The sequence below is a fragment of the Populus nigra genome, chromosome 5 (genome assembly GCF_951802175.1).
Source record: "Populus nigra chromosome 5, ddPopNigr1.1, whole genome shotgun sequence".
NCBI classification, from domain to species: Eukaryota; Viridiplantae; Streptophyta; class Magnoliopsida; order Malpighiales; family Salicaceae; genus Populus; species Populus nigra.
In genome coordinates, this window is record NC_084856.1 from 21,726,355 (window position 1) to 21,740,558 (window position 14,204).

General features: G+C 36.9%; 1 protein-coding gene and 1 pseudogene across 4 annotated transcripts in view; both read left to right on the forward strand.

Annotated features, from left to right (window-relative positions):
* Window positions 1-267: 267 nt before the first annotated feature.
* Window positions 268-5,833, forward strand: LOC133695311 (disease resistance protein RPV1-like; annotated as a pseudogene).
* A 1,104-nt stretch (window positions 5,834-6,937) lies between these two features.
* Window positions 6,938-14,204, forward strand: part of LOC133695299 (disease resistance-like protein DSC1) — a 43,988-nt gene continuing 36,721 nt past the window's right edge. For 3 of the 4 annotated variants that reach the window (XM_062117225.1, XM_062117226.1, XM_062117223.1), the window contains exons 1-5: window positions 7,644-8,477; window positions 8,616-9,702; window positions 9,861-10,196; window positions 10,293-12,458; window positions 12,553-13,088. In XM_062117225.1, the coding sequence (XP_061973209.1) occupies window positions 8,002-8,477; window positions 8,616-9,702; window positions 9,861-10,196; window positions 10,293-12,458; window positions 12,553-13,041 (4,554 nt within the window). In that variant the 5' untranslated portion in view covers window positions 7,644-8,001 and the 3' untranslated portion in view covers window positions 13,042-13,088. Of the gene's footprint in view, window positions 7,087-7,643; window positions 8,478-8,615; window positions 9,703-9,860; window positions 10,197-10,292; window positions 12,459-12,552; window positions 13,089-14,204 lie in introns of those variants that run through there. The other variant, XM_062117224.1, reaches the window with a different exon arrangement.

Sequence of the window (14,204 nt, forward strand, 5' to 3'; positions counted from 1 at the left end):
GAAAAAAAATTAAAAATATTAGTACAATGAAAATAAAAGGTATGGGAAAGATACAATATTTTTTCCACTCGTGTCTTTTAGAGTGTTGTTAATTATTTAATTAAATCTTATTGTTTATTGCTTTATGTGGACTTATTAGTTATTATAAACACTACAATGTTATGTCGATGTGAAATAGTTATTATTTCTTCGTGTTAGGAAGAAATGTTAGTGTATGACCATATGGACTTATCTTCAATGACAAGTAAAGGAAAAGAAAAAGAAAAAGAAGATATCTGACCAATGCTATCCTCTTTTCCTTTCGGTTTTCTCGGGCCAGCCCTCTTCTCTTTTATCCTTTCTTTTTCTTCCTCAACGTCTCTTCCATGGCACATTAAGGAAACACGCAAAAGAAGGATGATATATCCTCGTTGTGGCACACAGAGGGTTAAAGATCAACAAGCTGCCCTTGATTAATAACTGGTAAAACTTTCTTCCTATTCGTCCGTTAATTTCTCTCTGTTTTGGGTTAGATTCTACTTGTTTGGCCATTGCTGTAGCATCATTCATGTTGTTTATGTTTGTGTAATTAAGATCTCAGCTAATTTCCCACTGGCATTGTGGCACATAGAGGGTTAAAGATCAACAAGCTGCCCTTGAATAACTGGTATGACTTCCTTCCTGTACGTCCATTAATTTCTCTATAGCTATTCCATTAACGAATGTCAATGAAATCTCTCTGTTTTGGGTTCTAGTGAGAGTTGTTTTCTTTGCTACAGTATTCTTATATTACTGATCATCATAATCGTTTGTTTTCTTTTTGCTTGTTACAGGGAATAATTATCACAAGTAGAAAGCTTACGTCTACATATATCAAGCATATAAAAATATGGCTTCCACTTCTTCTCCCACTACTCCATATTTGAAGCACGATGTATTCCTCAGTTTTAGAGGCACAGACACCCGCAATAGTTTTACCAGTCATCTTTATGATGCTTTGCAGCGAAACCAGATTGATGCTTACATCGATGATAAACTTGATGGAGGAGAAAAGATCGAGCCTGCCATCTTGGAAAGGATTGAAGAGTCGTATATTTCGGTAGTCATTTTCTCTGAAAATTATGCATATTCTACTTTCTGTTTAAGAGAACTCTCCAAGATTCTTGAGTGCATGGAGACCAAACAACAGATGGTTTTACCAGTTTTTCACCAACTTGATCCATGCCAAGTTCAAAACCTGACTGGGAGCTATGGAGATGCACTTTGCAAGCATGAAAAAGATTGTGGTTATAAAGAAGTAGAGAGTTGGAGAAATGCTTTGAAAGAAATAGCTAATCTCAAGGGCTGGAATTCAAACGTCATTAAGTAAGTTACTAATCAGCTACAGTGTATTAATCCCCAACATATATAAACCATTTTTGTTCGAGAATCAATATTATGTTTGATGTTATGATAAAATTTCTTAGGTTATAGTTGCTTGTTTTACTTACTAGTCTGTCTTTGTTCTTAATTTATTATGCATTGTACAGGGAGGCCAAACTAATTGAGGAAATTGTTTCTGACATTCAAAATAAATTACTCCGTGCGCCCTCACCCCCAATTGATTCAGAAAGCCCAGTTGGAATGAAATCACGCGTTAAAGACATCGATTCATTACTATCCCTTGGATCAACCGGTGTGCTCATTGTGGGAATCTGGGGGATGGGTGGTATAGGTAAGTCAACAACGGCTGAAGCTGTGTATCATCGAAACTGTAGTGAATTTGAAGGCCATTGCTTTTTCCAAAATGTTAGGGAAGAATCACGGAAGCATGGAATAGATCATGTACGACAGGAAATTCTTGGTGAAGTATTAGAGAAGAAAGATATGACTATACGCACAAAAGTGTTACCCCCGGCCATTAAGCGAATGCTTCAAAGAAAAAAAGTTCTCATAGTTCTTGATGATGTCAACGATCCACAAGTTTTAAAATATTTACTAGGAGAGGATGGTTTGTTTGGCCAAGGAAGTAGAATCATTGTGACAAGTAGAGATAGGCAAGTGCTTATAAATGCATGTGATGAAGACAAAATTTACGAGGTCAAAATTTTAGATAAAGACGATGCTCTTCGACTCTTCAGCTTACATGCTTTTAAACAAAATAATCCCATAGAAGGATATATTGGGCTATCAAAAACCGTGGTAAGCTGTGTTAAGGGCATTCCATTAGTTCTCGAGGTTTTAGGTGCCAGTCTATGCAGAAAGACTAGTGTAGAATACTGGGAAAGCAAGGTGGCACAGCTAAGAACAAATGGTGGCGAGGACATTAAGAAATGTTTGGAAATGTGCTATCATGAACTAGATCAGACACAAAAGAAAATATTTCTTGATATAGCATGTTTCTTTGGACGGTGCAAAAGGGATCTCCTCCAACAAACACTAGATCTGGAAGAAAGAAGTGGGATAGATCGTCTCATTGATATGTGTCTCATAAAAATTGTTCAAAACAAGATCTGGATGCATGATATGCTACTAAAACTAGGGAAAAAAATTGTCCTCCAAGAACACGTTGACCCTAGAGAACGTAGCAGGTTGTGGAAGGCTGATGATGTCAATCGTGTATTAACAACTCAGGTAACATTTCTAAGTGATTTAGTTGACTGTTGTTTGGGATTCTTGTTTATAGCCAGGAGATGTAGCCTTGGACAAGAATAAAGATCAAAGCCAGCTTCTTCTTCTTCTTCTTCTGTTTTTTTTTTTTTTAAAGTTCTTTATTTGTTATAGTTATATACTGATTTACACCTTGCTTGTGTTAAATAGGGGACTAGAAAAGTGGAAAGCATAATCCTCAACTTGCTTGCAATTACTAAAGAAATGATCTTAAGTCCTACAGCATTTGAAGGGATGTCTAATTTAAGATTGCTCAAATTCTATTATCCACCTTTCTTTGGGGATCCCTCAAAGGAGCAAATTATGAATCGAAGGAGGGTCAGAATCCACCTTCCTCAAGGGCTTCACTTTCTTTCCAATGAACTAAGGATTCTCCATTGGTCTAATTACCCTTTGAAATCCTTACCATCAAATTTTTGTCCTGAGAAACTTGTTGAATTTCACATGCATTGTAGCCAGCTTGAACAACTCTGGAATGAATTCCAGGTATGCTTTAGCATCCTTCTTTATCAAATATAGGACATTATTTAAATTATTCATGACATTATTTTATGCCTTTTTTTTTTAATTTGCAGCCACTTGAAAATTTGAAAGTAATGAACCTCCGTTCCTCCTCAAAGCTGAGCCTAAGTGATTCAGACTTGTCTAAATTCCCAAATCTTGAGGTTCTAAATCTGGGACAGTGTAGAGGTTTGGCTGGTTTACCTTCCTCTATTAAATACAGCACCAGACTTACTGAATTAATTGATCCTTTACCGTTGTGATAGTTTATCTACTTTGCCATCATCAATTGGATGCCTCTCTCAGCTTGTTAAATTGAATTTAATTTTTTGTAGAAGTCTTGCTAGTCTACCAGACAGCATTGGTGAGTTGAAATCTCTTGAAGATCTTTATCTTTATTTTTGCTCAAAACTAGCAAGTCTTCCAAACAGCTTTTGCGAGTTGAAATGTCTTGCTAAGCTTAATCTTATTCGTTGCTCAGAACTAGCAAGTTTACCGGACAACATTGGTGAGTTGAAATCTCTTGTAGAGCTTAAACTTTTTTCTTGCTCAAAACTAGAAAGTCTTTCAAATAGCATTGGCGGGTTAAAATGTCTTGCAGAGCTTTGTCTTTCTAACTTTTCAAAGCTAACAAGTCTACCATACAGTATTGGCAAGTTGAAATGTCTTGTGAAGCTTAATCTTAGTTATTTCTCAAAACTTGCAAGTCTACCAGACTGCTTCGGCGAGCTGAAATCTCTTGTATTGCTTCATATTTCTTTTTGCCCAAAACTAGTAAGTTTTCCAAACAGTATTGGTCAGTTGAAATGTCTCGCAGAGCTTAATCTTAGTGGATGCTCAGAACTAGCAAGTCTTTCAAACAGCATCTATTATCTGGAATCTCTTAAATGGATTAACCTAGAACGTTGCTATATGCTGAATAAATCCCCAGTACTGAAACCGAGGTGTTCAGAAGTAGAAGAAATAGCTTTTGGTGGATGTCTCCAATATTTGAATTTGGGGGCTTCTGGCGTGTCAGAAATTCCCGGTAGCATAGGCTCTTTGGTGTCACTGAGAGATTTGAGATTATCTTGTAATGATTTTGAGAGGATACCTGCAAACATCAAGCAACTTCCCATGCTAATTAAACTCGATTTGCATGGTTGTGAGAGGCTTCAACATTTACCAGAGCTTCCATCGAGTCTACAGGTTTTAATCGCGTCATATTGCATCTCTCTAAGATCATTAGCAAGTATATTCATACAAGGTGAGAAAGAGTATGTAGCTGCTTCTCAGCAATTCAATTTCTCTAATTGTCTCAAATTGGATCAGAATGCATGCACTCGAATTATGGAAGATGCCCATTTAAGAATTCGACGCATGGCATCATCATTGTTTAATCGGGTGAATTCTTCTTCCCTCGATCTTGCTTTAAAAAAAAACCATGATAATTTTGTAAATGTATCTTACATTCTCACTCTTCGGTGCAGGAATATTTTGGTAAGCCAATTAGAGTTAGGCTGTGTATTCCTGGGTTGGAAGTCCCGGAGTGGTTCTGTTATAAAAATACAGGAGGACCTTCATTAAATATTCCAGCTCATTGGCACCGTACTACTAACACTGATCAGTTCCTGGGATTCACCTTCTGCGCTGTTGTTTCATTTGGCCACAGTAAGAAAAAGCGTCCCGTTAATATTAGATGTGAATGCCATTTGATAACCCAAGGTGGAAACCAGAGTGATCTCAATTTCTACTGCTATGAAGAAGTTGAAAGAAAGGAGCGGTGTTTATGGGAAAGGGATCATGTTTTCATCTGGAGTATCAACTCTAACTGCTTTTTCAAGGAGGCCTCGTTTCATTTCAAACCACTGTGGGGAACTGCTGATGTGGTGGTTAAGTGTGGAGTCCATCCACTGTTTGTCCAAGACTGTTGATGAATCCTCTGTTATTCAAAGAATGTGCAATGGTGTCCATGTTCATGTGTTCAAAGAGCCCCCCTGCCTTCACTCATGCTTCTTCGGCTGGAACTGTACAGGCGACGTCTCAAGGTTTGTCTACTATCCAGTGATCGGATTTTTGAGTGTCTTTGGTCTCTGTGAGCTAGCCTTTATAAAAAAGCAGAAGGCAAATAGATGATGCATAAAGTTTTACTGGTGTATTACAGGCTCTTTGAATTGATTTAACAAGCAAATAAAGCCACAGCTGTGGTTTACTTCTTATGTCTTATCGTTAATCTGTTCTTGCATTGATTCTGCAGTGTCTTGGAGGTGCCTTACGATTGTTCAGCCGAGGTAGACTTGCTGTATTCACTTATCGTTAAAGCAATCGATTCCAGAAGCCAAGGAAGCAACCAGAGACTTCAAGCAAACATGTTGATTGGTTTTGATATTGAAACACCCAGTACATTCGTTTTGACATTTTCACTTTCAGATTTTTTGTTCTGCTCAGGACTCAAAACTCAACACTAAATTTGTGAGATTTTCTGATATCATTCAATTGGACATCTCAACTCCTTGAATTATGTATCCTTTAAGTTCTCTGAATGGTGTGTCCCCTACTTCCTTGAGTGACATGAAGGATTTGTATGGTATATTTGCAGTTCAGGCATGTCAAAGTTTCATGTTTTTGTTCTTTTGGGGATGTATGGTTTGTACTCCTCTTATTAACTTTATGTTCATTGTGAATGAAACCAAAGTACAGTATAAAAACTCTGTTTTCATGACTATGGTAAGAATCTTCTGTCCAAAGAAAGGTGTCATGTCATGTATATTACAAATTACCTGTCAAGGTTCAGACAGTTAAAATCTTATGCATCTGCATTTCTACACTGGAAATTATCACCTAAAGTCTAATTTCTACTGATATAGACCTCTATCAAACAGGTGGGAAAAGAGGATTGAGGAGTGGTGTATCAGACTTCATTATTATTATTGCTTGATGACTCGTATTCAGATCATTAATTACTCACTGTGGCCCTCAGCTCAGGTTTCTGACATGTATAGTTCACAGAGTGAAGACCATAGAAGACTTATCTAGATTACTTTGTCAATGACAATGGACAGTGTGATAGCTTCATATGTTAAGAGAAAAGTGGTAAATTCTTCAGTGGAAACTCTAATCATGGTCTAGCAAGGGTTGTCTGGAAAAAGATTCCGGAAGACCACCAGTATCCACAAGGAAATCACCAGGAAATCACTGCTTGGCTGTGTTCAAAAATCAAAAGGGCACACAGCAAGTCAAGCATAAATTATTATGTTAATAAATTTTCAAATAAATACTTTAATTAAAAATCAATCTTTATATCATATTTCCTCTCACATTTTTGTTCTAAATTTCTATTAACATTATAGTGCTTTCTAAATTTCTATTAACAATTTTTTTCTCCAATCATTTTTTTCCAATCTACATAATTCGTGGTATGAAACAAGGAATTTTAACTGGTAATCTTCTTGATATAGACAAATGTATTTTTTTTATTTAAAATCGGTTATTTTTGTGTTTTAAAAATGTTTTTGAAAAAAAATAATTTTTTAATTTTTTTGCTTTACTTCAAATTAATTGTTTTTGGTGGTTTTAAATTGTTTTGATGTGATAATATTAAAATTAAATTTTAAAAATATAAAAATATTATTTTAATATATTTTTAAATAAAAAATACCTTAAAAAACAATGAATCTTGTATGCAATTTGCGGGGTTTGGTTGGAGATAATAATTAATAAAATCTAATTCCCCACGTATTCTGGTCTAATTCCTCCATTAATTCAACTTTTTAAAATAATTAATTACAAAAAAATGTTGAGTCTTTGTCTGGTGAGTCAACCCATACGAGTCTTTGATGTTATACACATTCCTTCTAGGAAACTGACCTCAACGTCTCTTCCATGGCACATTAAGGAAACAAGAGAAAGAAGACGATATATCCTCGTTGTGGCACACAGAGGGTTAAAGATCAACAAGCTGCCCTTGATTAATAACTGGTACAACTTTCTTGATATAGTTTTACCATAATTTATATTTATTTTTTTGATTAAATACCATAATTTATATTTATCGTGATTTCCAAATATAATATATAAAGAAATTACGATTAGAAAATGTGATATTAATCTAATATTGTAATTGTATTTGTTTTTGTTTTTGTTGGGAGAGAAAAAAGGAGGTTAGAGTTTAATTTTGTTACATTTTGGTGATTCTAAATTCACAACATCTATGGAATTTGATTTTTCTGAGTTGTGACAGACTAAAACTATACTATTTCTTCAATTTTTCCTAGAATGTCCTATATTTCCTTGGTATTTTTTTAATTTAATGTGGTTTTTTTTTTTTTTAAAAAATCCAAATCAGGTACAGAAGAAAGCGTGTTTTCTCCAGGCCATTATGTTAAGGACGCACGTCCCCCACGCATGCTCCATTGTTTTTGTTTATTATTTCCGGTCATAGTTTTATCAATGATACTGTTGCGTGTTTCCAATTCATGATTATTATGAGCAGCCCAGCCCAGGTATCATAAATAAGGTTTTATCAAGGAATATTTTTCTTCTTAAATATTCCTGCTCTGTTCTTTCTATCTCATTATCTTCTGACAGTTATTATTCACTTCTATCTCCTTCTTTCTGATTTTCCACATGTTTTTGGCTTGAACCTCTGAGCTATAGACCACTATATTTGTCTGATCATTCTAATACACTCTTGTTTGATCATATACAGCCTTTATTTATGAGATATAAGAACTCAATTGTCTGATCATTCTAATACACTCTTGTTTGATCTAATACACTCTAGTTATATTACTCATCATTATAATTATATCGTTTTTCTTCTTTTTGCTTGTTACAGGGAATAATTATCACAAGTAAAAAGCTTACTTCTACATATATCAAGCATATACAAATATGGCTTCCTCTTCTTCTCCCACAACTCCATATTTGAAGCACGATGTGTTTCTCAGTTTTAGAGGCACAGACACCCGCAATGGTTTCACCAGTCATCTTTATGATGCTTTGCAGCGAAACCACATTGATGCTTACATCGATAATAAACTTGATGGAGGAGAAAAGATCGAGCCTGCCCTCTTGGAAAGGATTGAAGAGTCGTTTATTTCGCTAGTCATTTTCTCTGAAAATTATGCAGATTCTACTTTCTGTTTGAGGGAACTCTCCAAGATTCTTGAGTGCATGGAGACCAAACAACAGATGGTCTTACCAGTATTTTACCGACTTGATCCAAGCCATGTTCAAAATCTGACTGGGAGCTATGGAGATGCACTTTGCAAGCATGAAAGAGATTGCAGTTCTGAAGAAGTAGAGAGTTGGAGACATGCTTTGAAAGAAATAGCTAATCTCAAGGGCTGGGATTCAGACGTCATTAAGTAAGTTATTAATTTAGTTACAGCATATTAAACCCCAACTTATTTAAACCATTTTGTTCGAGAATCAATATTGTGTTTGATGTTATGATAAAATTTCTTAGGTCTTAGCCTTTGTTCTTTATTTTATATGCACTGCAGGGATGAGACCAAGCTAATTCAGGAAATCGTTTCCGACATTCAAAAGAAATTGAACCATGAGCTGTCACCCTCATTTGATTCAAAACACCTTGTTGGAATGGCATCACGCGTTGAAGACATCGAATCATTACTATCCTTTGGATCAACCGGTGTTCTCATTGTGGGAATCTGGGGGATGGGTGGTATAGGTAAGTCCACAACGGCTGAAACTGTGTATCATCGAAACCGTAGCAAATTTGAACGCCATTGCTTTTTCCAAAATGTCAGGGAAGAATCACAGAAGCATGGAGTAGATCATGTACGGCAGGAAATTCTTGGCATGGTATTAGGGAAGAATGATCTCAAAATACACGGAAAAGTGCTACCCTCAGCCATTAAGCGAACGCTTCAAAGAAAAAAAGTCCTCATAGTTCTTGATGATGTCAATGATCCACAAGATTTAAAATATTTAGTAGGAGAGGATGGTTTGTTTGGCCAAGGAAGTAGAATCATTGTGACAAGTAGAGATAGGCGAGTTCTTGAAAATGCATGTGATGAAGACAAAATTTACGAGGTTAAAATTTTAGATGAAGACGAAGCACTTCGACTCTTCAGCTTACATGCTTTTAAACAAGATCGTCCCATAGAAGGATATACTGGGCTTTCAAAAACTGTGGTAAGCTGTGTTAAGGGCATTCCATTAGTTCTCGAGGTTTTAGGTGGCAATCTATACAATAAAAGGAGTGTTGAATACTGGGAAAGTAAGGTGGCACAGCTAAGAACAAATGGTGGCGAGGACATTAAGAAACATTTGGAAATGTGCTATCATGAATTAGATCAGACAGAAAAGAAAATATTTCTTGATATAGCATGTTTCTTTGGACGGTGCAAGAAGGATTTTCTCCAACAAACACTAGATCTTGAAGAAAGAAGTGGGATAGATCGTCTCGCCGATATGTGTCTCATAAAAATTGTTCAAGACAAGATCAAGATGCATGATGTGCTCCTAAAACTAGGGAAAAAAATTGTCCTCCAAGAAAACGTTGACCCTAGAGAACGTAGCAGGTTGTGGGAGGCTGATGATCTCTATCGTGTATTAACAACTCAGGTAACGTTTCCAAGTGATTTAATTGACTGTTTCTTGACTTTCTTGTTTATAGCTAAGAGATGTAGACTTGGACAAAAATAAATATCAAGGCCAGTTTCTTCTTCTTCTTCTTTATTTGTTATATATATACTGATTTACACTTTGCTTTTGTTAAATAGGGGACTGGATCAAATGTGGAAAGCATATCCCTCATCTTGGATGCAACTAAAGAATTGACATTAAGTCCTACAGCATTTGAAGGGATGTATAATTTAAGATTGCTCAAAATCTACTACCCACCTTTCTTAAAGGATCCCTCAAAGGAGCAAATTATGAATCGAAAGAGGGTCGGAATCCACCTTCCACGAGGGCTTCACTTTCTTTCAAGTGAGCTAAGGTTTCTCTACTGGTATAATTACCCTTTGATCTCCTTTCCATCAATTTTTTTCCCTGAGAAACTTGTTCAACTTGAAATGCCTTGTAGCCAGCTTGAACAACTTTGGAATGAAGGCCAGGTATGCTTTATCATCCTTCTTTATCAAATATAGGACATTTTTGAAATTATTCATAACATTTATCTCTTCTTACATTGCCTCTTTTTTTATTTACAGCCACTTGAGCAGTTGAAATGTCTTGCTAAGCTTGATCTTAGTGGTTGCTCAAGACTAACAAGTCTACCGAACAACATTGACGCGTTAAAATCTCTAAAATCGCTTAATCTTAGTGATTGCTCAAGACTAGCAAGTTTACCAAATAACATTAGTGTGTTGAAATCTCTTGACCAGCTTGATCTTAGTGGTTGCTCAAGACTAGCAAGTCTACCAGACAGTATTGGCGCGTTGAAATCTCTTAAATCGCTTAATCTTAGTGGTTTCTCAAGACTAACAAGTCTACCAAATAGCATTGGCATGTTGAAATCTCTTGACCAACTTAATCTTAGTGGTTGCTCAAGACTAGCAAGTCTACCAGACAGTATTGGCGCGTTGAAAGATCTTAAATCGCTTAATCTTAGTGGTTTCTCAAGACTAGCAAGTCTACCAAATAGCATTGGCATGTTGAAATCTCTTGACCAGCTTGATCTTAGTGATTGTTCAAGACTAGCAAGTCTACTAGAGAGCATTGACGCATTCAAATTTCTTAAATCGCTTAATCTTAGTGGTTGCTTAGTACTAGCAACTCTACCCAACAACATTGGCGCATTGAAATCTCTTAAATTGCTTAAACTTCATGGTTGCTCAGGACTAGCAAGTTTACCAAACAACATTGGCGAGTTAAAATCTCTTACATCGCTTAATCTTAGTGGTTGCTCAGGACTAGCAAGTCTACCTGACAACATTGGTGTGTTGAAATGTCTTGCTAAGCTTCACCTTACTGGTTGCTCAGGACTAGCAAGTCTACCAGACAACATTGACAGGTTGAAATGTCTTGATACGCTTCATCTTAGTGGTTGCTCAAGACTAGCAAGTCTACCCAACAACATTGGCGCATTGAAATTTCTTTACCAGCTTGATCTTAGTGGTTGCTCAAGACTAGCAAGTCTACCCGACAATATTGGAGGGTTGAAATGCCTTGCTAAGCTTCACCTTACTGGTTGCTCAGGATTAGCAAGTCTACCAGACAGCATTGACAAGTTGAAATGTCTTGATACACTTCATCTTAGTGGTTGCTCAGGACTAGCAAGTCTACCAAACAACATTGATAGGTTGAATTATCTTATTGTGCTTAATCTTTGTGGTTTCTCAAGACTAGCAAGTCTACCAAACAGCATTAGCGAGTTGAAATCTCTTAAATTGCTTCATCTTAGTAGTTGCTCAAGACTAGCAAGTCCACCAGATAGAATTGACGAGTTGAAATATCTTAAATCGCTTAATCTTAATGGTTGCTCAGGACTAGCAAGTCTACCAGACAGAATTGGCGAGTTGAAATCTCTTGAATGGCTTAATCTTCATGATTGCTCAGGACTAGCAAGTCTACCAGACAAAATTGTCGAGTTGAAATCTCTTAAATCCCTTAATCTTAATGGTTGCTCAGGACTAGAAAGTCTACCAGACAGCATTGGCGGGTTGAGATGTCTTACTATGCTTAATCTTAGTGGTTGCTTAAAACTAGCAAGTCTACCCGACAGCATTGGCGCGTTGAAATGGCTTTATGCGCTTCACCTTATTGGTTGCTCAGGACTAAAAAGTCTACCAGACAGCATTGGCGAGTTGAAACGTCTTACTACGCTCGATCTCAGTGGTTGCTTAAAACTAGCAAGTCTTCCAAACAACATCATTGATCTTGAATTTAAAGGACTTGACAAACAGCATTGTTATATGTTGAGTGGATTCCAGAAAGTAGAAGAAATTGCATCATCCACCTATAAATTGGGCTGCCATGAATTTTTAAATTTGGGAAATTCTCGTGTGTTAAAAACTCCAGAGAGATTAGGCTCTTTGGTGTCGCTAACACAATTAAGATTATCTCAGATTGATTTTGAGAGGATACCTGCAAGTATCAAGCAACTTACTAAGCTAAGTAAACTCTATTTAGATGATTGCAAGCGGCTTCAATGTTTACCAGAGCTTCCATCAACTCTACAAGTTTTAATCGCATCAGGTTGCATCTCTCTAAAATCTGTAGCAAGTATATTCATGCAAGGTGATAGAGAATATAAAGCTGTTTCTCAGGAATTCAATTTCTCTGAATGCCTCCAACTGGATCAGAATTCACACACTAGAATTATGGGTGCTGCCCATTTACGAATTCGACGCATGGCAACATCATTGTTTTATCAGGTGAATTCTTCCTCCCTCGATCTTGATTTCTTTAAAGAAAAAAATCACGATAATTTTTTATATGTATCTCACATTCTCACTCTCTTCGGTGCAGGAATATCATGGTAAACCATTAAAAGAAGTCTGGTTGTGTATTCCTGGGTCGGAAGTCCCGGAGTGGTTCAGTTATAAAAATAGAGAAGGATCGTCAGTAAAAATCCAGCAACCAGCTCATTGGCATCGTCGCTTCACTTTATGCGCTGTTGTTTCATTTGGCCAAAGCGGGGAAAGGCGTCCTGTTAATATTAAATGTGAATGCCATTTGATAACCAAAGATGGAACCCAGATTGATCTCAGTTCCTACTACTACGAAATATATGAAAAAAAGGTGAGGAGTTTATGGGAAAGGGAGCATGTGTTCATTTGGAGTGTCCACTCTAAGTGCTTTTTCAAGGAGGCCTCATTTCAATTCAAATCACCGTGGGGAGCTACTGATGTGGTGGTTGGGTGTGGAGTCCATCCACTGTTTGTCAACGAGCCTGAGCAACCATACCCTAAAATTGATGGAAAATGCTTGACAAACTCTTCATCATCTTGTATTTGAAAGGGCAACTTAATGCTATGGATGCATGGTTTCGCTCGTTGACACTGGTAACTCGTCTTCTCCTCTTCTTTTTCCATACAAATATGAAACAACTGATCAATTGGATTGCATCAAACATGAAACCAAATAGTCTTATGAATTAGAGATGAAAAGTTTTCTATTTACCAAGTTTTCTGGGCTTTTATAGGATGATAAATAAGTTATTGTCTTGAAATACTTGTCGGAATATAATTTTTTTTAAAAAAAGAATTATCAGATATTATCGTGTGATGAACATGTTGTGCATACTGGATCGAAAGCAAACACAAAAATAACACAAAACAAGCAAATTTACGTGGTTCCCCAAAACCGGGTACGTCCACGGAGGCAGCAGATTGTATATTAATGGAGGAATGATACAAACACTCAACTCAACCCAGTACAATCCCACAAAACCCAGTGTTTCACTCTTCACTCGGTGTTTCTCTCAAATCTACACTTGCACTCTCTCTCAAAGTTGCACTGTCTTCTTCTCTCTGCACTTCACTACACACACTGCACTCTCTTGCACTCTCTTTATAGGTGAATGGAGAAGCATTGGCAGCAACCCATGTGCAGAACCAACTACTACAATGACAAAAGTCATGGTGGTTGGAGAAAGGTTGACAAAAATATTGACAATTGCTACAAATCTCCACCTTGGCAAGATTTTTCCATGCAATCCTCGTGATCAATCAATGCTGCCTCTAACGCGCCATATGGCGCTGCACCCTGAAGGTGCTCAACACCGAGAGATGTTGACCAAGTCCAAACAATGTTGGAACTTGATCCCTGAGACACATTTTGTGAGCATGTCAGCTGGATTATCTGCGGTACCAATCTTCTGTAGCAGAATATCCCCTTCATCCACAATTTCTCGAACAAAATGAAATCGAACATCGATGTGCTTGGTGCGGGAATGATGAACCTGATTCTTTGCAAGACAAATAGCACTTTGACTATCACAATGGACATCCACGTGCTCTTGAACAATTCCCAAATCTTCAATCAACCCATGTAACCAAATAGCTTCCTTGAAAGCTTCCGTTACTGCCATGTACTCTGCCTCAGTTGTTGACAAAGCTACTGTTGATTGTAACGTTGACCTCCAACTTACAGGCCCTTTAGCAAGTGTAAACACATAG